This window comes from Centruroides vittatus, unplaced genomic scaffold (assembly GCF_030686945.1).
Source record: "Centruroides vittatus isolate TY-2023 unplaced genomic scaffold, ASM3068694v2 contig_273, whole genome shotgun sequence".
Classification (NCBI taxonomy): domain Eukaryota; kingdom Metazoa; phylum Arthropoda; class Arachnida; order Scorpiones; family Buthidae; genus Centruroides; species Centruroides vittatus.
The window spans coordinates 1,704,293-1,730,066 of NW_027121739.1; the positions used below are offsets into that span (position 1 = coordinate 1,704,293).

The following is a 25,774-nucleotide window of genomic DNA, read 5'->3' on the forward strand; positions in this document are numbered from 1 at the left end:
TTTTTTTTAAAGGTAGTTAATATTTCATTTAAATTATTACTTTCAATACAATTTTACCTTTCTAATGCTACATCTAATTGATAAACAACACCTTGAAGAGTTGTCTGATGAGTAGTGGTAGTAGGAATATGCTTTCCTGCTGTAAAAACCGCCAATGCTGCACCACTGTTGTCTCTTGTAGGCTATGAAAAACAAAATTGTACCATTAATATATTATTAATAAATAAAAAATATGTAATATTAATTCAAAATATTTCCACTTAAACTCCTAAAATAACACAACAATAAAAAAAAATTATGTTTCTTATTCAACATTACAAATCAAATTAAAACAACTAAAGACTACCAAACATGCCACAGCTACAAACATTTATACACAGAAACATAATTGATTTTTAAGTTGTAACTACAATTCTTGCTTGTTTTAGTAAACAAAACCATCATTGTACAATATTTCATGCCAGCCTAATCGATACTATTGTATTTTTTGAAATATTATTGATGTAATATATATTGCATCCATTATGGATCTTGTATTTTTAAGTGTCTTAAAAATCTAAATAAATGTTTAATTACAAAATGATATGAATAATTTATCTGGTAAACATTTTTTACAAACATACATTATGAACTTTAACATTTGACATGAAATTAGACAAAATAAATAAAACAAACATTTAATACTTTTTAGAATTGAAAGGTGAAAATATTTTTATCAGGATAAATGCTGTTTGAATTCGGCATTCAGGCACTGTATCCTCAAATCTCAAATTTGAACGAAATCAAACATGAAAAGACTTAAGTGAATTAAACAACATTTGATATTTAATGTTTTAAAGCAGTGGTGTCCAAACTGTGACTGGTAGGCCAAACTGCATGTAAGCTGTAGGTAGGTGGGCCACAAATATTTTATATATATTCTGTATATACAAAAGGCAAGCCTATTTCTATCGTTTCTCAAGTGATGTGTGAAATATGTTCGTCGATCAGATTTGCCCATGGTACTACCGTTTTGAAATACTGAACTTTTAAAATGATAAAATATTTGTTTCTAAAAAGTATTATTATTCTAATTATTTTGTTTTGTTTTCTGTCTAATATATATCTATTTTATTAAAAAAAGAATGTTCATTTTATTTATCATCATTAATATTTCCTAATATTAATGGTAAACAATAATTTTATAATAAATATGAAAATAATTGAAAACAAATTAATTTACGTGAGTGGAAAACAATCAAACATAAATATTCAGAAAACTGCACCCTTTCTTTGTTAATTTTACTGTATAATTTTGTTCAAAGTGAACTATTCAAGAAGAAAATGTAAGCAAAGTCACAATGTTAACGAAAATGAAATGTGAAAAAATTCTAATAAGCCTCCTATGTAATCTAGAATGTATTTGATACTTCATCATAAACACCAGAAAAAAATTAGATAAAACTATTGCGAATATCTAAACAATTCATAAACTCTCTTTTCTCTACTTAAACAAAAAGACAAACAACCTAAAATAATTTTCTTCTTTCATTAAATGAAATGCCACTTTTGGTTTATAAAACACAATCGATAGTTTGTGTTAATGGTCATTTTATTTCATTTTCATTACAGAATTGATTTTGTGGATCAGATTCGGTATATTTTTTATCATAGACACCAAAATGTAATATATATATTCAATTCTAATTTAACAGAATATGTAGCTAAGTATTCTTGAGTGTCAAAAATTGAAAAATAAATAGCAGTGCTATAGTAAATTATAAAATTTCAAAATAATTTTTATTTTAACTTTTCAAGTACATGGATGATTGTATATTTATATATATTTTGCAATGTTTAATAATAGCAAATAATTATTTTTCAGTTAGAAAAGTTTGTTCAATAATTTTTAAAACACCCATTAAAAAAAGTTTTTAACTTTTTTAAATGTAAGTTTTATTTCATTATATTTCTATGCACAGAAATATAATGAAATAAAACTTACATTTAATGATAATATACTTTAATACAATAAATGGCAAAGCAGACAAATTAAAGATTAAAGTAGAAAAAAGTAATAACTTTTGAATCTACAATAAAAATTTAACCTGAGTTAGCATAAATTCAAAAATGTATAAGAAAATAAAATTTTAGTTTTTCTTCTACCTCCTAATTCTGGTTATTCAATGAAAATAATTTGCCATTTACCTAGTATTAAACAGAAGGATATTTTTAGATTACAGTGGCATTGTTTAAAATTATAAATTCAGTTAATGTCATGACAGGCATAAGGAAAAAAAAAAAACCTTAATGCCCACAGGTAGAAAGCATTTTATATATAATTATATATAAGCTGGTATTTATACAGTCAAATAACTTAGTAATAATTATATATGTATAACTTTATTTTATGACACAGTATTCCTGTGAAATATTTATGAGGATGAATAGAATTAGAACAATATACAGTGAACACCCGTATAACACATTCCTCTATAACACAATAAAAAAAATTGCAACTAGTACTCATATGAAATTCTAATTTTGTTGTCCAGAATATACATTTTCTTCTTCAACTTCTAGATCTAAGTTTAAATTTGCATAAAATCATCTGATAGTGCAGAATGTATCCCCTCATGTTATACAGGACTCTGCCACATTTATAATTCACTTCTTTTAAAACCCATTTAATCATTATACACATTTTTCTTTTTTTAATTTAAAGAAATAGACAATTTTAAATTTCATAATAATTATTCTAATTATCTCATAGCATTATCATATGACACATACTCAACTCAGCAATTTCTTTTTATAAATTACTGAAAATAAATTAACAGAACATTTTTTCACATTAGTAGAAATAAGAACAAAAATTTTTAAAGTTTTATATATTCTATATTATTTGCATATTTTTACTATATACATATTTTTAATATTTTACAAATCCTAATTAGCAGATTAATTACTTAATAACCTTGTATAAAATCAAATCACTTTCAACTATTAAAATCATTTGCTTTAAAATTTCTTATTTTATGTATCAATAAATTAACTTAATGCCAAAATAATTAATTTATATACACAAGCTGATCATGATAATTTCTGGAATGACTGTACTATAATACACTTACGCTCAACTTTCATTGAACTATTATTAGTTGGCAGGAGAATATTAATCTATAATTCTGATGTATTTACTAGCCAAAAATTAATTAATGTTACATATTTTCCTAACTAATTTGTAAATTGCTTTGTATTTCTAAGTGGTTATATTTTTGATGATGTGGAGTATTTTGTGATTTGACAAACAATACCTATTCTTCTTTCTCCATCTATGATTGCAATGTTCTTTAACTTTGTAAATGAATTACTGGCCATTTGGTATAAGTCATTAATTTGTATAAAATGAAGCTGAAAAATGTAAAAAACATTTTTCTAAATTTTAAAATTTGTGATATTTGTAACTGCTACTTTTATTTCCATTTTGACTCTTTTCACCCTGTGGACACAAAGAAGGCTTTTTTAATTGCATCTGTCATGGGCTTGAATAGGCCCACAAAGTGGGCAACCAGATGGTAAGGGAAGGGACCTAGCATATCCTAAACACACCATTCAAAAATTTTCCTGGTTTCCTGGAGTGTCGGGCAGATGCCTTGATCATCTGGCCATCAAGCATAACTGCTACCATAATGCCAAAGACTGTTTGCTTATTGAGTAACAAACTGTCATGTTAGTTGATAGACAAACTGACCTTGGAATATAATAGCTATCACATACAGATTAAGAATTAAAACATCTGGGTCACCTGAAAATGAAAGCTTTCTTCATATACTATCTGTATAGATCTCTACTTTCATAACACGTATGTCATGTCACACAAAACAACACGAAAAACTGTTGTCTTCCAAGTCTACTTACACTATTGTATATTCAACTCTTCTAGGGCATAGTGTATAAAACAGAGAATATCACAATTCAAGTCTACACTTACTAATTAAAATATAAAAAAATATGCAATGGTATAAGCATTTTCTCAGATACACATTCTACTGCCATCTGCAAGAGGTTTATCAAATCTTGACTGGTTATTCAGTGATATGCTTGTACAATGGTACTGCCATTCTATAAACTCAATGATCAGCCTTGAATTAAGAATATTTTTAATATTTCTCTTACCAGCACAGTGAATTTTCCCGTTTCCAATTCTGACTTCAAAGGATCAGTTGTTGGATCGAATCTTATCAGTCCTTCTCGATATCTAGTTATCTAAAGAATTTTGTTTTCTAATCAGAAGTGTGATTATAATCTAATAAAAATTTTTTTTAAGTTTATAAATGATAATTTAATAAAAAAAAGCAAAACAAATATTAATTATCTATGCTGATAGTGCTCTCCGAAGAAATTTTGCTTTACAAAATAAGTAAATTTTATACATAAAATATCCAATTAGACAACTACAAATTTAGAAATTTCAGATTTTTGTAATTGTTTATAAAATATAAAGCTAGAATATAAACAGTTGTAAAATGGCAACTATTGGAAGACAAATTGAAAGCTGCCATTTTGAAGTGCTTATTCTTTATAAAAATTTCTAAATTTGTTTAAAAAAATCAATATTGAATGCTTTCCGATAAGTGCTAGAAAGCTACTCGATGTTGCCATCATCATATAAATGAATCAAATTAGCAGCAACTTTAACTTTAAGAGTTTAGTTGGCTTAGCTGGCAGAGTATTGAGATGATTTTTCAAAATCAGTAGTTTGAATTCATTGTTTAATAAGATGCTACATCAACAAATATAATTGTAAATAATTTGTCATAAAAACAATAAAAAGTTTAACTACTATTTTTGATTACTAAATAATCTTCATACATAAAACACATTGAAGCATCTGCTTTTAACAGATGTTTCAATATTTTGAATAATAAAATTTTATTGAATCTGTAAGCTGGAATTATCATAAAAATTCACACCTTTCTCACACTTTCCAGCAATTTAATAAACAAACATTTTTGGCCGCACTCACAGGGGCCTGCATCAGGTTAAGCTGATATGAAATCGAACATCTATAGCAGTTTGAAGTTTGGAAGATTGCTGGTTTTCTTTGATGTCACTGGTTTTTGAAATTAATATATAGTATATTTATGTAAATATTAATATACTTTTAATGAACTAAATAAATAAATATGAACAAAATATTAAAAATGCTTCTAATAAATAATATAAGTGGAAAAATAAAACAAAATATTTGGCAAACTGTGATTTATATTATTATGTGTATTATTGGTTTCCATTATTTTTAAGGGAATTTTTATCTATTTTAGATTGCCATGCCATGGATATGGATATATAAATTATTTACTGTTAAATGCAGCTTCCTGTAAGTGTTGTGGCAAATATTTCAAATGCATCCATGGTTCTTAGTTTATGGTTATTGAATGTTCATTTTAAAAGCTTTGCTTCTGTCCATTGTGGAGCCACCCCTTGTTTGCTTACCTATTGTGCTAGAGCTATACTACTGTATATTTGTTTATACTAATACTGTATTGGGGTTCCTTGATTCTTTGCACCAAGAATCTGTTTGTTGAACCTCAACAAAAATCCTTGATGCAAAGACAGTATAAATATACTATATATTAATTTCAAAAACAATGACATCAAAGAAAATGTCTAATTCTAGTTTCTGCTTTATATCAAAGAAAATGAGCTATCTTCCAAACTTCAAACCTGCTACAGATGTCCAATTTTGTATTGGCTTAATCTGACTCAGGCTCCTAAATGTGGACAAAAATGTTTATTAAACTGCTGGAAAGTGTGAGAAAGGTGTGAATTTTCTTTATTGAGTAATAAATAAATAACCTGTCCTATATTTAATCATGAATAAATAAAATATTTTAAAAGCCAGCAAGATTGTAAAATTTAAAACTTATAGGATATAAACAAACCTTGACTTCAACCAAATGCTGAATTCTATCTAGCCTGATAGAATTCGGCATTTGGTTGGAGTCAAGCTTATTGTATATCGGGTCTAGCGATGTTATTTATATAAACAAACCACCTTTATGTACAGGTCAAAATTTATTCATGATTATTTGATTTGTAATTTGATTATTTGAAATGTTGATCCTAAAATTTAGAAAATCAACAGTATAAAGTTGAAAGTTTTTAACTGTTTATTTTAACAGCATTTTTACTTGCTGTCAAGTGACCAGAAATGAATGAAAAGCTAAAAAAATGAATGCTAACAATATAACTTTATAGTTAGCTTATAAATAAATCACTTGCTCTTATATTCATTTTATTTTGGGGAAGCTATAAATTTTTCGTATTTATCCTTTGAAACCTGATGATAATCACTGAAGATAATTGAAAACATTTATTTCATTAAATAAATTGCCGAGTGCCTATTCTCGAGTTATTTGAGTGCAGCACAAATGCATCAAGGTTTCACACGATTTCATTTGGCAAATGGTCTTACTGAACAAGTTTGTACCATGCATCACCTTAAATATGTTCATGTTACTACTCACATAACATGAGACTGAAAGCTGCTTTTCAGAAAGTACTAAAGACACAGAAAAGTGATGTCATTTCTTATCTAGAAATTTCTGCTCACAAGAATCAGGACAAACCTAGAGTAGTATAATTCAATTTTCTAGTTTCTGTTGTAGAATTCTGTTTACAATGTATTATAATTGATATTACAGTGCTGTGATATTGTGCTACCAGCAACATGAATCTATTTGAATTAAAATGGCAAAATCTGTTGAAGTAGCTATGTTCAACAAGATATCAAAACAAAATAATACTTCAAATTCTTTTCAAGTTAAAAAGTTTATTTATCTATGTAACAAATTATATGAACTACACAAGGATAAAACTGGAAAAAAAAAAAAAAAACAATAATTTAGAGAGCAGTAGGGATAAAGATTTAGAATGAATGGAAAGTAATAGTTTCTGACATAATCAACCAATCAAACATTTCTTTAATAATTAAGGATTTATATCTTTTATTATAATAAACACTGAAGCTGAGAAAACAATGAATCAACAGGATCATTCTATTAAAGCAAATTAACATGCCATCACTCAAACTACAGGGTTTCTAAAAGAAAAACATTCAGCAGTTGTACAGTTGATAGTATACACACATTGAATAGAAAAGACCAAAATAAATAAATAAAAGCACGTGACTATTTCTGAGATAAATAATCCAATAAAAAAATCTAGCAATGAGAGTCGCATAACTTTCCCAGCTGTTGTAAGTTTTTTTAAATAAACACTTCATTGTGTTTACACTTCATTGTGTCACACAACACTAGTGTTTATTAAGTACAAATCATAGAACAAGACACAGTTTCATCGAACAGATCAACAAATCAAAGGAAACTAGAAACGGCGAGATTCTTCAAACAAAATGTAAAGAAGTCAACATCAAGATTATAAACTCAACCAGAATGAATAAAGATATTTGATAGAAAACTTGCCAAGTGTCTTTGAGAAAAAACACACAACACTAGTGTTTATTAAGTATAAACACTTCATTATTAAGCAAAATAAAATTTTGTGGCACCATCTTTTATTAGATTTTGTTATAAAAACTTTTTACATTTTAATTACTATAAAATGGCAAAAAGCATAATTATGAGGACAGGGGCGAGTTTTATAAAACAGTGTAAATGTTAATAGCAAATAAAATATTCATTAAGTCCTACCCGTCTTGAGATACATGACCCCCCCCTCTATCTACCCCCCACTTGACATTTCACCAACAAAATTTAATAGTGTCAATGGCCCCTCATATACAAACCACCATGCCAAATTTTGTTTCTTAATCTTTCGCTTAATATCAAGATGGAGTAAAATCCTGAGAAATTTCTCAGGATTTTACTCCATCTTGATATTAAGTGAATTACTCCATTAAGCAAAAAAGACATGAACAACACCCACACGGGAATTTTTGCTGTTTTTTTTTTTTGTTGACTTCTTTGGATTCAGGTGGTCTCAAAATTTGGAAATTTGAAAAAATCTCAGAGAGTCAAATTCAATATGGTTCTCATACTTTCTCTTGTTATTTATACAGGCTGACAATAATTAACCTGTACAAGTTTTTTGTATCGTAAATTTATTAAAGAAATGAAAATTAGCAAAACAACAGCATATAACAGTGACAATACTTTACGTATTAATCAGATATTCAGCCAGTTTCAAAGTGGCCTCCTTTTGATTTGATGCAGAGCCCCAAACGCGTTTTGAAATTCTCAGCGATGGGCCACGCTCTTCTGGAGACAGTTTGTCTCACTCCCAGCGCAAGGATTGCTTCAGCGACTCCAAACTTTCATGGCGCTTAGAACAGGCCCTGGCCTCCAAAATGGACCACACACTGTAGTCCATTGGGTTCAAATTCGGCGAGTACGGTGGCCATTCCGCAGACGAGATGAAATCGGGAAAATGAGCCTTGCACACTCCTGAGTCTTCTTCGCCCTGTGTGTCGGCGCCGAGTCCTGCTGAAACATCCATTTCGCACTGCCAAAATGCTGCTGAGCCCACAGAAGTACCACAGCCTCGAGAATGTCACGGTGGTACACATCTTGATTGATTTTGGCCCCTTGATCGACGAAAACAAGGGGTGTCTTGCCGCTTGCACAAATTCTGCCCCAAACCATGACTGACATTGGATTTTGTGATGTTCAATGACAGTTGAGCGTCCAGGAGCCCCCGCGGACCAGTTCCTGTCGTTTTGATGGTTATACGGAAAAAAGCTTCTCGTCTGTGAAGAGAATGCACTCCCATTGTCGACCTGCGGCCCGATGCTTGAGTTAACGGGATCTTTGGAGTCCCACGCACTTGTTTTCATCGGTGAGGAGCTGAACCTTTTGGAACTTGTAGGGCTTGAGTACGAGTTCCTTTTTCGCCATTAACCGCACCGATTCGCAATTGATTCTGATCTCACGAGCAATTTTTCTCATGGCGACCTTCGCATGTCAGTCAACTCGCTTTGTGATGATATAGCGGTTCCTAGACGTGTTGACAGTGCGCTTTTTTCCACGTCCAGGACGGTCACCATTGTGGCCAAGCTCCTTGAATCGCCGAACTGCATCTGAAACTGTCATTTTTGAAACACCGAGCAGACGAACAATTTCACATTGATGCTTTCCTTGCCGGAATAGCTCCAAAATTGCACAACATTTGTTCGACACCATTATAAAAAATAAAGAACTAACCCTTATTACATCGAAAGTACATCTACACGGGCAGGAAATCATGGAGAATTAAACAATAGTATGTAAATTGGTGACAGTAAAAAAGTTCAGGTGCAGCATTGCTACAAACTTTGTACGGGTTAATTATTGTCACCCTGTACATCCAGGAAAGTAAATGCTAAACTTTTCAGAGGGTTTGCAACTCTGTAAAATGATGATGTCAAGTATTCATGAAAACAAAAGGAGGATGCACAAAACACCTATAAATGTTGAACTAAAGCTTTAGCAAGATAATCTTCTCTTTTCATGTTACAGGCAACATGAAGAAACCAATAAGTCATCATAATACTAACATACAAAATAGTTAATAAACAACTATTCCTGAAATATTAACTTTTGTTACTCAGTATGGTGTTCACTATCTACCACACAAAGCATTTTTCATGACTTATCAATGAAATTCAAACACCTTCAGCTTATTTTCTATGAGAAAATAAAAAATGATTTACCTACTATATTTTTAAAATCTAGATATAAACAATTTGCAATGTCATATTAATAATTTTTCTGTAGTTTTAAAAGATTAACATATTTCTTACACTTAACAAACATTTGCAACATTGTGTACCACAGATGAAACATTCATTTCTTTCAAATGGCCATTGTGCTCCATTAGTGGCTCACCACCTTGGTAAAATTCATTGTTACTTAGCTTGGCTGCATTTTTATATGTACAGTACATTTATCTTTTGTATGTGGCCACAAATAACTATCATTATGTACCATATTTGGAACACAGACACTTCTTTTGATGATACAAATTATGTACAAACTAAAGTATAACAGATGCATTTATACTGATTAAAAAAAGAAACAAAATTTATCATTATTTCATCATACAGTACTGTATTTATACTATCTAGATACCCAACTTTTATAAAAAGAAAAAAAACATATTATTTAAAAATAAAACGGTACATAAACAATAACATATTCAACAACAAAATCTAATTTTTCTGTTAAAATTTTTGACCGAAAGGTGAAGAACTAATCTGCTAACTTTATTAAATTATTAGTATAAATATAGCCTGAAAAATCCAGCATATAAATGCACTTTTTAATTTTTATTATAAACAATGACGTATCTATTTTTAGTATGAGCCACCAATGATACATAACAGGTAAAATTTAAAAACTATAATAATCAACTTTTATGTACCACATGTGGATATGAAAAAAAATCTATTGTAATTGAACTAATCATAAATATCATCAAGCTCTAAAACCACTTTAAATGCACAGCATCTGACAAATAGTGTTGGCAAGAGTATTGTGGCACTCTTCTAGAGACATTCCATGACCCTATTCTATGTAGACCACCTTGTCCTTTTGTATGTCTACTGTGTATAGTGTATATTAAACTCTATTCCAACCAAGCAGTTCCTTTTCCTTACCATGCTACCACACACTGCACCAACTACAACAAATAGCATATATGTTCTATGCAAAAATCAAAAAAATTCTTTACATAGCAAATAAGTTAATGGATTCTCATTCGTTTGCAGATATTACTAGCCTAGAAGACAAGGAGCAAGGTGATTATCTGTAGAAAATTCACAGTAAAATAAGTAATGAGAAACATCATCTTTTGATGAAGTTAACTAATAAATATTAAATATGCTAGCCAATAGCTTTTTTAAATTAGAATAGAGCTTGATACACTGGGATACTTGAAGAGAGTCCCAATTCACCTCTATAAAAAAACAATACATGCAATAGTGAATGGTACTGAATGGAAGGTTGAGGAAAACTGGTATGTGATGTTGAAAACTAATTTCTATCTATGTGAATTCTAATGTTGCTAATTTCATCTATACATAATGTCAGAGCTTCTGACTATACCCACATATTCAAAAATATAGTGAAAGCTTTAATATGACATACATTTTATACGGATCAGGGATGGCAAACCTTTTTCAGTCCTCATGCCATATAGTAAGCATGCCAAAGTTTTACACTTTGAATAATGATATTTAAAGAAATTAAACAAATATGCTTTAATATGAATAAATACAAAAAGCTGATTGAAAAAAAACAGGTGATAAACAGAAATTGTATATGTTATCTGCCAGATTATTTTCATCAGGTGAAAATAAAGATATTTTGTTTTGACTTTTGACTAAGATCTCCTCTCTTTGCTAATCACAGACTACACCAGTATAATAAGTCCTATTAATAAACAAGGTCCAAGTAGACAGTATATATACAGAAATGTCTCACAATTTCTGTTTCTGTTTTCTGGTAATGTGAAAATTAAGTGTTTTAGCCAGAAACAACTTAGTTAATTCCCTATATATCTACTCATTTGATGAATACTTACGACCAAAAAATATTACAATTTCTTACTGTTTTGAATTACAACACACATTTATGTATATATATTAACTGTGAGATCCTAATTGAAACTGGTAATAGAAACAGAATAGATAGCTTAGTTGCTTTTCCAGAAGACTGGAATGGTTTTTCCAAACATTTTTGGCTGATTAGAAGTTAACCCAAAGAAGGATTCTTAAGAAAGCTGAGAACATTTGAAAAAATCATTCCAATCTGCTTGAAAAGCAAGTAAGATGTCTATTTTGTTTCATACATATTAATATAATTGATAATGTAAAAATAAATTTAACATAAATGAATAAATTAAATTAAAAATTCTAAGAAAGTTTTCTCCAAAACAAATTTACACCTTCATACGGCAGCTCAAACCATCATCTGAAAAGAATGAATAAAGTTAAATTTCTTTAAATAACATTTGCATTATATCTAAAAATTGATTGCTACTTCTGAAAGAGTAGCAGACAATTTATTTTAATTTTTCTCTGATTTTAAGTGGTACAATTTGAACTTATAAACTGCCAAGACATGATAGGCAGTCTCTTTTAAAACACTGATCTAAATAAAAATTTTCTTTTGTAAATTTAATATTTTGTTTCTTTTGAAGTGATTTAAGCCATTGTGAAAAAAACTTAAACTTGCCTTAGAGAGAAGAGTTCTTTAAAAGAATCAACGTAAAAGAATCATCGCAGATTCATTAAAAATATAGTGGGTGATTGGTTAATGAACACTTTTGCAAAAGATTTTTATGTTCGAACAACAAACACCTCACAGAACAAACACAAGAAGATGCAATGTAAAATAATGAATACCGATTGGTCTTCCCTTGTGTTCAGGCAACAATTTGAAACTTTTCAGAGTGAGGGAGATGCCGACCTTGACGTTCAACCCGGTATAAACTGATCAGACAGAATTCCTCTGAACTTTGAAATGCTCCCTTGTAATTCCAGCTTTTTATTTTTCTGACAGAAACAATTCTTTTATAGTATTTGCAAGACTGTTGGGCAGGCAATCATTAAGTTTTGCATTGGATTTTATTTTCGAAAGGTGAAAGTATAATAGTAAAGGTAGAGAGTGGACAGATGATGCCTAATGTTGCTGGGCAGTATGGCTTGAACAGGTCTACAGTAGGCTGCAATTCAATCTTATCTAAGAAAGATATAGTATAATCAAGAAGACTCAAGCAGCTTAAGGAGTAACAAAAATCACATTTGAGAAATAAAGAACATTGAAGAGCTCATAATGAAACCTAAAACTGATCTGACAACAGAAGAATGCTGAGAAATCTTGAATGAAGAACACCAAGAAACTCGGTGAGATTTTTTCCTCTAAAACAGAAAAGTAATGCCAATATCTGATATTAAAAATCTTTTGAAAAAGTGGGAGGATGTCAGAATAATGGTCTTAAAATGACATCCAAACCAGGTTAGGGTTAATAGGCTTAGAGACCTCTACAATTACAATGCAATTAATTACTTCTGAAAAATCTTGAAGAGAGAAAAAAGCAATTGACATTAGACAGATTCTTTAACCCCCACAAATGGAAAAAACATGACTAATAAAAATGCAAGACTGTGTATATATGTATTTTCATTATTACATATAAATAAACATAGTAAGAAAGTATATATTTTTAATTAATTAAATTCCAGAATGAATTAATCAAATTCCCATAAAAAGCTATGGTACATCAATAATCGGTTAACTAACAATTCGGATAGCGAACAATGTCTTGGAATAGATCACATTCATTAACCGATCACCCACTGTATAAAAAAAAATGCCAACAGAACTTTAACTGTATAAATACATTAAAAAAATTAAAAGAATTTAAATTATTAGATTAACAATCAAGAAATACAAGTGTGGCTAATATTGTTACTTTACGGAGAGACAACTGCTTAAACTCCAAGAGAATTTATCAATTTTTCAAATATAGCATTTTTAATATAAAACCACAAAACATAACCACTTATACTATGCAGTAAATATTTATTATCCTAACTTTTTGATCTTCTTAATTGACTTTCTTTGTGAGATATTTGAATTTTATAATTTAAAAAGAATGCTGAAAAGTCATTGTCTAAGTCACTACACATTTTCACTCAAAGCATGTTTTCTGGAAAGGGACAGTTAGTGAGTCTTCCTGGACAAGTCGAGAGAGGTATGTCAACTGAGGCGAACATGATAGAAAATTCAGCTCAGCATAGCTCCTGATTGGTCGGCCAATGGATTCAAAACTTAGATATAAGGCAACATTTGATCGAGGAAGAGAGGAGCCTAGCCTAGGACTGTGAGGAGAAACAAGTCTAGATGGGACTAAGACAGTGTAGTTAGTAGCAATCAAGATGCATTGCTGGGTATCTCTGTAAATAGTGTTAAATAAGTAGACTTAATTTGTGTTCAAGGAGTCGTAAGGTGTTCTTTTTGACAGATCAGAAATCGGATGACATGATTTGAACTTTACTGTTATTTATAACAGTTTACAAGTTTCAACTTTGTTGTTCTTTTTAAATTGTAAAATTCAAATGTTTCTCAAAGAAAGTAAATTATAAAGACCAAAAATGTTAGAATAATAAATATTCACTATAGTAAATGATTGTGTTTGGTAATTAATGCTTATGCAGTTATGGAAAAGATTTTAACATAGAAAAATTAATATGTTCTCTTATTAATTAATTACATATAGAAGATTAACAAAGGTTTCCTAGAATTTACTTCACTTGTCTTTCTTCAAATTTGTTTTTTGTTCTTTCTAGTACTGTAGCAAACATACACTTTACATTTGATAAATTACATAATTTGTATTCCTAACTTAATGTCTTGCTATCCAATCTTCAATTACAATCAAATAATTTGTATCTCAAAAACTTTAGATAAACTCAAACATTTTTAAAAGTTTTGATTCCAACAGTTTACTAATTACTAAATATTTTTTTAAAATCCAAATGTGGTACATATTTTGTTTAATTTGGATGATTTTCATGTGTCTGTAGTTATTTAGTTTATGTTAGAAATTTGAAAAAAAATAAATTAAAAAGACAGCAACAATTTACTAGTTAATATCTATAAAACTTCTAACTCAATTAAAAAAAAAATCACTTTTAAAATTAAACAAAAACATTTGCTTTATAAGGACATCGTCAGGCTAATTTTTTAATATGGAATTGTATGATTTTTGAATGATTTGTAACATGCTTGCTGCTGATAGCTAGATATGTCGTATATACAATCTCGCAGGGATTGTAAGATTTATGTTGGATTAATATATATTTTACACAGATTGTGTTACTTTCCTTAAAGCTAATGGCTTGTTTTCTTCAGGCTGTCTTGTAAATTTCTATCAATGCAAGATATCTAAGCTGTGTTCTATCCACTATTCTGTGTAAAATTTTGGTCTGATTGAAATGGACTTCTATGCCTGGGTCTCTGCCATATGCTAATAGGGTGATGGATATGAGGCCTATTAAAGATATTCATTTGGTGTTCCTTTAGGTGGTGATATTCCAACATGTAGCTCCCATATACTTTAACTCTCTGTTGATTTTCCTCAACAGAAAGTTGAAGTAAATAAGACAATGAGACATTAATTCCTCTATACAGAAAGATAGCCCAAAATTACAAAATCAACATGGCCTTGAAAAGGAGCACCATCATATTTATTATTATTAGAAATGCCAAAGACCCACTGATCTGGCAACACTTTCCAGGGAGTATATTCCATTCCCTTATGGATGATAGATCCAACAGAAAGTTAAAGTACATGGGAGCCACATGTCAGCATACTGCTACCCACCTAAAAGAACACAGAATGAATGTCTCAAAAGGCCTCAACCTATCAGCATATCTCAGAGACCCAATGTAGAAGTCCACTCGAACCAAAATTCTACACAGAATGGATAGAACACAACTCAGATAACTTCAGTTGATGGAAATTTACAAGGCAGCAAGGAAATTTAAGAAAACAGGCTATCAACTATAAGAAAGATAGCAATCCCAAATTCATGGAAAATATATATCCATCCAACATAAATCTTGCAATCCCTGCAAGAATATATATACAACATATCCACCTATCAACAGCAGTCATGTATCCTCCAATCAACAGTGGCAATATAGAAGTTACAAATCATTCAAAAACTGTGCATTTCCACAGTGCAAAACCAACATGACAATATCCTTTTAAAAATGGATTAAAACATTTGCTTTTCAAGTGAATGTTTGTTTTGCCAGTTTTATTTATTTATTTATTGGTTATTGAGTTAGAAATTTTATAAATTATTAATTCTTACAGAACTTAACAATATTTAATCAAACAGTTTTTCATTTCTTTCTCAACTACCAGTAAGAGTTTCTCATGTAAGAACAATTTTATTGATAAGAATTAAAGAATTTTCAATTTTATTCATATTTTATTACATTGAATCACCTGACTAAAAATAATGTTTAATAATATTTCTGTTAGTAACATAAAATTAAAAACGAATTGGAAATTAATGAAAGAATATCAACTCACAAAGCTATTTTCAAAATAATTTTTATGTTGGAAGGGGTAAGTTCAATAGTTGGAATGACAGGGAGAAGTGCCACTACAGAAGAAACAGCACTAGGCATATTTTTGCTTCTAATTATTTTAAATAAAATTAAACAGTACAATAGATGCAATAGGGCTAATTTACATAAGCTTCAAAATAACATATAAAACATAAATGCAATCCATAAGGAAATACCTTAATGAAATGAAAATAAATTTCACTAAATACAAACATCCAAACCGGATAGTTATATATTAAAGCCAAAAGATTGCCAAATTACATTGGACTATATTACTACTGCTATTATTATTTAAATTCTAATTTGGCAGTAGAGGCAGGTGTTAAGAACCATCTCTTGCTAAATTTAATAATTATATTTAAATTCCTTAGATTCCATACTTGGTTATTTAATTAATTAAATAACCAAGTATGGTTATATCTAAATTAACAATTTGTGGAAGTGAGGATTGGACAAAGGTCCAGATAGTGGACAGACTGATTCCATTGTAAACAGCTAAACAATTTCTAACTTAAAATTAAAAGAAGCAATTATTTATTGGGACATTATCACAATGCTGGGCTACAATTTTTAATTAATTTAAATAAATTTGATGTATAAAATATACACTCTTGGTTTTGGTAGTGTCTTGCCCCTGTACATCACACTTTTTCTGTTAACAATAGAGCCATGAGGGTCATCTATCTGTGTTCTGAAAAAAATTTTTGAATCAGAACCATGTGACATCCAATCAAACCAAAAGTTTGTATACAGTTAATTGGAGCTCCTTCCCCCAAAATTTCTATATCAGGTCTCAACTTTCATCTAACTAACTTTGTTCTAAAGATTATGGAAAGACAGACAGATGAATGCCAGTGGGAATTTATAGGTCTGTAATTTGAAAATTGCAACCCAATTACAAACAAATGAAATTCATTGACAATTTAAATTTCAAAATTCATACTGTCAACTTCTAATTGTTCTGGCCCCTCTCCCTTATGACCACCCAACATTCTTTACAGCAATTATAAATTAGAGGGTGAAAAATGTAACCATATCCAGAACTAAATTTCCTGATTATTAAAAGGTATGTTATTTCAATCTGGTATAAAGTTACATTAAGAAAATGTATAAATGAATTTTTGAGTAATTGGATAGTTGGTTAGTGTTTTTTGATGTAAGAGCCTACACAGGCTATGCTGAACCAGAATTTCTGTACTGATAAATGAAACACGTAAGTATGAAATAATATATAACTGAAGTTTTATTGTATAAGATGCAGGAAGGCTAATGATTGCAACAGACCAGTCTCATTCCTGGAAAAAATTATAGTGTTAATTCAGTATGTTACATTGAAACCTTGAAAGAAAGAGAATGCTAATTTCTCTTTGAATAAGAGAAACTGCCACTAAGCTTCAACATGACCATTTCAGGCCTCACAAGTGCTGCCATAACTGACATCATAGTGTTTGCTGGAGTTCACAATGTTATCACATCAAATTAATTCCAAAGTAAAAATGCCGTCGTGTATTAGAAACTGTGTATATACATAACAAATTGTGCATGCGCTAAATATCGTAGTAAGAATAAATTGCTTGGGTTATCACATCAAGTCTATAGCCTGGATCTTGATCCTACTGATTGCCACTTTTACTCAAATTCAAATTTTAGGGGCTAAAACTTCAGCTTTGATAAAGTTGTGCCACTCACTCAAGACTAAAGTGTGCCACTGATTTTGGGTGAAAGGAATAGTGTTTGTAAGGACAGAATTCAGAAACTTGTTAAATATTGGCATAAGTGTACTGAAGATGGAGGAGATTATGTATTTAAGTTATTATCCACAGTTGCAAATAAAGATTTAAGGTATATTTACTTTCTGTTTCACTTAAATATCTTACTTTAATTTTTTATTTACATAGAGGCAAAACTTTTCAGCTTGCCTTCATAAAATAATAATTATAAAAAAATTTAAATGTGTAAATGTTTTATTGCTGTAAACTGTTGTATTTAAAATAATAAACTATAAATGATAAAAATCATTATCATTGGCATTATTATTATTATTACTGTTATTGAGAATTTTAAAAGATCATTAATACATTAGTTGGCATAATTATAGCATTTTATAATAATGTGAGATCCGGAAATTTCCCTGAACATAAAAATTTTAATAATTGTTCCCTATATTAAATTAAGAATTTTCCTATTATAAACATCCTGTCTAAAAACGGTCCTGGACGAGAAAATGTGCGTCCCCGGCCATATAACTATCAACTATCCATTGTTCTTAAGCTGTATACAGATCATCTTGCAATCTAAGTTTATAGTTAACGTCCAAATTCGTCATATATTTTGGTCCCGGGAACACCTATGACCCAAATCGCCATCAACCATTGATCATGTGACCACTTTTCCCAGCCTAAAGCTATAAAAAACCCCTTCTTTCCCCCCTCAGGGGAGTCTCTTATCATCTGCCGGACCAACACCATCGCTGGTCGTCACCGCTCTGGACCTACAGTCCCAGCGTCTCTGCGCTCAGTCGCGACTTTATAAACCTGTGCCATTTTTGGATACCGATTTCCACTTTCTGGATATCAAGGGCCTAACTCTATAAGGAAACTAATGATGAGGTATGAACTGAATCTGTAAGCTGTTTCTCGAACCCTACACAAATTAGGGAATTTAGTCAGATTTTGTATTTGTGTCCTTTGTTAATTCCAATAAATCTTGTTTTAATTGTTAAATGGTGGCCTCTTTGACTCGAATATCGCTTTCGCCTTATCGTCGACCCCATCTCACCTCCTATCCACTCGCCTGACAAGAAGAGTCCCTACTCTCGGGACCGAAATCGAAACTTTAGCCATCTTGACAAGTGAAAGGTCAACGACCTGTTACCAGAAAGGGGAGATACGACTTCCTCCTACCTCCCTCGATCTCACAATAATCTTATTGCAATTTAAGATAAAAATTTTGTTTTAAATTGCTTAATTAATGGAAGGCAGTTTTTAAATTATAATACTTCATAATATTATCAATTTGAAAGTGTTTTTTAAAAATCCATTTATTGGCTCATATCACCAATTTCAATTTAATAACTATCAAACAACACAGTAATGAATTGTGATTTGCAATTTTCATTAGCACGAGTTTGCATTTAAGAATTTTATTCAAATTAATATAAGTCGTCATTTCCAATTAATAAAAAATATATAAAATATGCAATTATTTATTGTGAAATTGTCACAATACTGGGCTGCAATTTTTAATCATATTTTTAACTTATTTAATTTAAAATAGCTGCTCTCTACCCGAAATTAGTAATGTCTGACCCCTGTATATCATACTTTCCTGCTAGCAATGGTCATGCCAGTCATCTAACTCCTTTCAGAGGAAAATTTTTGAATTGAAATAATTGACTTCCGGTGCAAACCAGAAGTTCGTATATCTGGTCTCATGTGAACTGATTATCAGAGAACTTGAGTAGGATGTCACACTTTCATACATCCAGAATATAATCTTGTACAAGATAAGTGGACAACATCCTTACAATATGGCACCAAAAACCTGACCTACAAAGCTTCCTAATCAACAACAATCCATATGGCCTTAAGCTTGAATAAAAAAGTTTTCATTCTTTCCACTTCTGGATATCTTGTTTACTTTCTACAGTGGGAAAATATCCACTAAGATTTACAGAAAGTCTACCCATCACCTTTTGTTTATAGTGAAAAAAAATTCTAAAAACTAGGTGTATTAATTATAATTAATATCAAAAAATCTTAAATCCAGTAAAAATAGAACATTTATTAATGGAATGGAAAGGTTCAATCTAAAGATGGCCTTTCAATCTAGTTGAAAACATTCGTTCTATTAATAAATATTCTATTTTTACTGGATTTCAGATTTTTGATATTGTCTCATAGAGTCTCAAGACCCTTATAATATCAAAATAGCTGCCTTCTTTGCCTTGAGAAAGCAATCATACATTGCTCCAATGTGACTGACAAGCTTAAGGAGTTTGATACATCAGGAAAATAGCAAATGAACACAGATACCCTATAGTATGATTGATGAACTGATCAAAAAATATGAGGCCGTCCTTTCCAGTGTAGCACATGATAAGAATATGAGCTTCAAAGCTGTTAAAATATAATCATGCTTTATAGAAAGTATTCAAAGAGACAGCCACAATCAATCAGTTTAGTCTTGGATACATGACTGCTTAAGGAATGGCAAAGATCACACTGGCAGAAAACACTTCCTAGGAATCTACAGCACTCCCCTGAAAGACAGAAGGTTTGATACCAAACTAGAGTATATAGGAACATCATGCTCCCTCATCATGAGGTTAAAGAAACACAAAGCCAATGGAACCCACCGATGCACTTGTGGCATATACAAAGGAAAATGTGGATAAATCAACTTCAGGGAGGCCAGGCTCTTAAGAATGATAAGGGACATTGCCAACCTAAAGGATTTGGAAAGACTCAAAATTTTCAAGTCATTCCTAAAAAAAGGCAATCAATCACAAGGACATTGAGATGATCACAAACACATAGAAATCATGCTAGGAAATACCTTAATTATTTTAACATTGGCAGGTTATTGTGACAGTCTGTTTTGTTTTATCATCATAACTAGTTTTATTTGTTTGACAATATACCATATTTACTTGCGTATAAGACAATCTCACATACAGGACTATGTATGGTTTTTAGAGATCAAAATAAAGAAAATTAAATTTATTAATACAATTCTGATTTTATTTTGTTTAATCACAAATAAAATATTATCAAATGGATATATTGGCAAACATGGTTGTTTGCATTAGATAGAGTTAAATAGACCAGAGAGTTAGAAGGATCAGAACTTTTTTGTAAAAGTTCTGGGCCTTCTGGTAAAAGTTCTTTCTGTTGGCCTTGGTGTGATAAGCCCTCCAAATTGTTAAATCCTATTTATTAGGTTATCTAACTCTATCGTATTTATAGTCATGGGCTAAAAGCATTGTTTATTATTATGACTGTTTGCCTTAATATGTGATGAATGGAAAACAAAACCAAAACATTATAATGTGCATGACTGGAAAAAGTTTATTTTTAATGGTTCAGAATGTGCTAATATTCATTAAAAATAACACTTTAACTAATATGAAATAACTACATTTATAATCATTGCTACGTGGCCTGTATTTCATTAATGATTTTAGAAATAACCAGGAACTATTTTCTGTGGACAAATGAGATGCAACACAGTTTTAATTGATGGATGTAGGATTAAACCAATATAAAAAGAGGGCATGTCTTAATTTGTTTACTGTAGATACCAACTTACGATAAATAGACTGTAGACCTATAATGGCAGCATGAACTATACACGGTTCACAGAAATTATTGCAAAAATGCTTTTGGTTTTAGATCAAATAATCACAGATCTTGAAAAAATAAAATAATTTTATTTAGAACTGGGGTACAAGGATTGGCACCAGTACAATGCACCTGGTAAGAATGAACTAGAGAGGGAGACAAAGCCTATGTGTAGGACATGTTGAAGTGTTGCCAGGTTGGCCACAACACAAAGAATCTTTTGCTCACGTGATTTCTGAAGCAGTGAAAAATGAATGAAAACCTTGTCTTATACATGAGTAAATACAGTATATATTGATTAAAAGTTATAATGTGTTAAGTGATGTCAGCTGCCTGTCTTAGCCAATTACATTCAGTATTCCACAATGTTTGAATAGTTGTTCTACTGTTTTTTTGGGTACATTCTAATTCAATTAACCTGAAGATGGGCAATCAATAAAGCAGAAAAGTTTGTTAGAACATTAAATAATTCTAATGTGCTGGAATCATAAGGTGTATGTTGTTCTTTTAATTATGCCTTATGAAGAAAATCAATCATTCTTAAATGAACATGTTCCTTTATGTATCAAGTGGAAGAACTATTATTGTATTTTAATAAATTTTACATCTATATATATATATAAAAATGGACGTGTTTGTGCCTATATCTCACTCTGCAGCCAAAACTACACATCGACATGAATGGTGTTTGTGTGTGGTAGTAGCCCCAAGTCTCCCATCGTGCACTATGGTGGTTGCGTCTTGATAGCTATAAGGGTGTGGGAGATATGGGGTTGAAAGTAGTTGACTACAAAAATGTATGATGCTTCAATGAGAATGTTCCAGTTTTTTCTAGAAATTTCCAGAACCTAGAGGTGAAATTTGGTACACAGTTAGGGTACGGCATGAAAATGAACACTAAGAAGGGATTTTTCGAAATTTCCTCTGCGGGGGAGAGGGAGAGCATTAAGTCCTAACCTGAAGAACGGCTTCTACTGTACTATTTTAGATGCAATTTTTTGTTTTTAATTATGTTTAGTCTTTATTGAGTACTTAGAGGTATTAAATCGATAACATTTCAGACATTGTTATAAATGTTTTTATATATTTCAGTTTTTTAACCAAATGTTCAAACCGTTTTAAATTCAAATTTGTTATTGCATATTGGTTCAATTATAGAACGATTGTAAACATTCCAGAAAATTTATCAAATTAAAAATAGTTGGTTTGTTTCTCGGCAATTCTCAGCGGTAGGTGTTATATAACAATTACTATGGTTGTTGAAATATTGAATGCAAATAGGGTTTGCTTGCAAAATCCGCGTGAGCAAAGCTGCGGGTAACAGCTAGTAGCTGATAAAAACAGTACTGATACTAAATGGTAATAATTCCAACATTATTTATAATAACCAAGAAATCATTAAAAAAAACTGAAAATTTAAAGAATAAATCAAATTCTGATAGTATTTTATAACAGATTAAAATAAAATTATTATTCTATGCATGCAAAGTGAATTTATATTGCAATTCAGGATAAGTTATTTTAAATTATTGCATATATATGATATATATATATTCCAAAAAGCATTTTAGAAACCAAACTTTTAAGCATTATAATTACAATTTGTTTATTCTTATGCAAAGTGAAATTTCCACATCAAAAATCATTTCTAGCAATGTTAATTGTTAATTAATGAATATTTAAATAAAAAAAAATTATTATAATATTTTTAATGCTATTATTTTGAATAACTTTAATAAAGACAATAAAAAAAAAACACCATTTCTAAAATAACAGTAAGCATCTATGAATTTGTATATTTAAGAGTGTATAGTATGTTAAGAGTTTCATTCTCTTAATATTAAAATTTTACATAGACCTTAGAGTGCACCTTAGAGTGCAAGCCTATTTACAAATTATTTACAATTCTGATAAATTTGTTTTAATCTATAAAAAACTAAACTTTTTCAGTTTTTTACAACTATCACATGACATAACGTTTTAAAATTATACAAATTACTAAGATAAATAAATGTATCTAACAACATTTTAAAATGAGGAAGGTTTGTTTACACATAATCAAGGACAGAAATAAATTTTAAAACAACCAGTTAATTATATTTAAAAGAAACTGTTACGATGAGATTTTTTCATTTGTTTTAACGTTTTGATTAAATATTCTAATTTCTTCTGTTTGTATTTAACTTAAAATTACTTAATAGTTAGTTTAATTGGCTTTAAGTTTTTTGGTACATTTATTCCAAAGATACAAAGATATTTGAGCCGATAAAAGCAATCATCTTTAAAAGTAAAGCCTTCTTTTAAATGTAATTTCTTCATATTTTTGAATATAGAAGATATTTTCCATTCATTTATTTATCAAATATTCAGAGAGAAAACAGAAAAAAATATTATGTTAAATATTTTATTATAGTATAACAGTTTTGTACATATTTGTCTAGTTTATTTATAATTACTCAAAATATGTTTTATACTTGTGCAATTTCTTAAATTCTGTCAATATGCACCACAAATGGAATATTTGAAATCTGGAGCAATAGCAAATTATAATATTCATGCAAAAGCCATTAAAAAAGAAAAAAAATCTACCACAGGCAAGCAAAAACTAATACTACTACTACATTTTAAAATATATTTCAAGCATATCAAAATGATAATTTTAATAGTAACTTAAAATTTATTTTCATACCTCATGCATTTCGTAGAGAGATAACGCTCTACGAACATCAAACTTCCTGGCCATCATGAATTTCACGGCAGTGCTCCAAGATAAAGGACCAACATTTTGATGCAATCTCAGTTCATTGACAACAGATATAAACTCCTTAACAGCCTTAAAAAAGAAATAAATCTATACAAAAGGCATCTAAATTCATTTAACGTAGAAACATTTTATTACTTTCATATGCAATCAAATTTATTAAAATACTAATATTTTCATCATGCTATTAAGAAATTAACACAAAATTAAAACAGTATTATGTAACTTATATTCAAATAATTTACAACACTAATTAAATGTAATATATGTCTTCTTATTCTTAAAAGAAAACAATTATAATTAATTAATTAATTTCATTCTTACAATTAAAATCAATCTAAATTTCTTTTTAGAATATTATCTTTGTAATGTATTTAGAACAAAAAGAAACATTCTCATTACAGACACAAAGTTATAAGCAGTGTAATATGTTGCATTTTGGGTCTGTAATAAAACTGTTTCTCAAAGCTTGTAATAAAAACAGACAGACATTGTTTTCTAAGCTATATAAATGAAATTGCTTTCTTCAGAAACCAAATTTACTTATTACAACAAACATTTTTGACCTATTTTAGGTCATCTTCAACTTGAAATCATGTTTGAAAATGGAACATTGATTATGAAGTTAACATAAATCAAACACAGATATTTAAAATTTCATAATATGTAATTAATAAGGAAGGTCGTGCTGTGATTATCACGGTCACAGTTTTTAATGATATTGTTTGTGTGGATAAAACTTGTTACAAGTAGAAAGCACACTTCTCAAACATTAAAAAAATTGAAGTTAAAAAATTCCAAGCAACTTGAGTATGCTTTACAGAATCTTTCAGTGAAGACTTTGTAGCTTCACTGATAATTACTAGATTCAGTTATGTCTCTATGAAAAAACTTTTTGAATCAAAGCAATTTTTACATAAAACATTTGTAAATTACTGGGTTTATAATTTCATCTATTTATTTTCTATTAAAAATGTGTATTATCTACTATTTGAAAATTCATTTTCAGAATTGTTCTGTTAAAAAATAAGTTTAAAACTTTTTTTACATTTAGGAGTGTAAAAATATTATTAATAATTCAACATTAAATTTGTTTAAACAATTAAACAAATTCAAAAAAATTATTAGTTATAAACTAACTCTAATATCATAATGAATTGTTATATGTAACAGTAAACATTTATCTTTCAGTGTTACTGCTATGATTCCTACTGTTTATATCATAAGTATATTACTTTTTCATAACTAATAAAACAAGTAACAGTAAAACTAAATTAAGGTTTAACATAATAATAATAAAATTATAAACTATAAAATAAATAATTATTCCAGTTTTAAAATAAAGTAAATTTAACCAGAATAAACCTGCTTTCCAGAACATTTCCAGAATTTCAAAAAATAGAAAATTCACATTTTTAATAGAAAATAAATGGACAAAGTGTATAAACCCATGTAATTTGCAAATTTTTTTAATGTAAAAATTGTATTGATTTGAAAAAAAAGCTTACTCATAGAGATGTAAACCAGCAGTCTAAAGATTT

The 25,774-nt window shown here is 29.5% G+C and overlaps 1 protein-coding gene across 3 annotated transcripts in view; it reads right to left on the reverse strand.

The window, feature by feature from the left end:
* Positions 1–25,774, reverse strand: part of Ptpmeg2 (Protein tyrosine phosphatase Meg2) — a 76,051-nt gene that overhangs the window by 18,947 nt on the left and 31,330 nt on the right. For all 3 annotated transcript variants that reach the window (XM_067266400.1, XM_067266399.1, XM_067266398.1), the window contains exons 3-5: positions 24,162–24,305; positions 4,159–4,248; positions 58–182 (exon numbers count right to left, since the gene is read on the reverse strand). In XM_067266400.1, the coding sequence (XP_067122501.1) occupies positions 58–182; positions 4,159–4,248; positions 24,162–24,305 (359 nt within the window). The remainder of the gene's footprint in view (positions 1–57; positions 183–4,158; positions 4,249–24,161; positions 24,306–25,774) is intronic.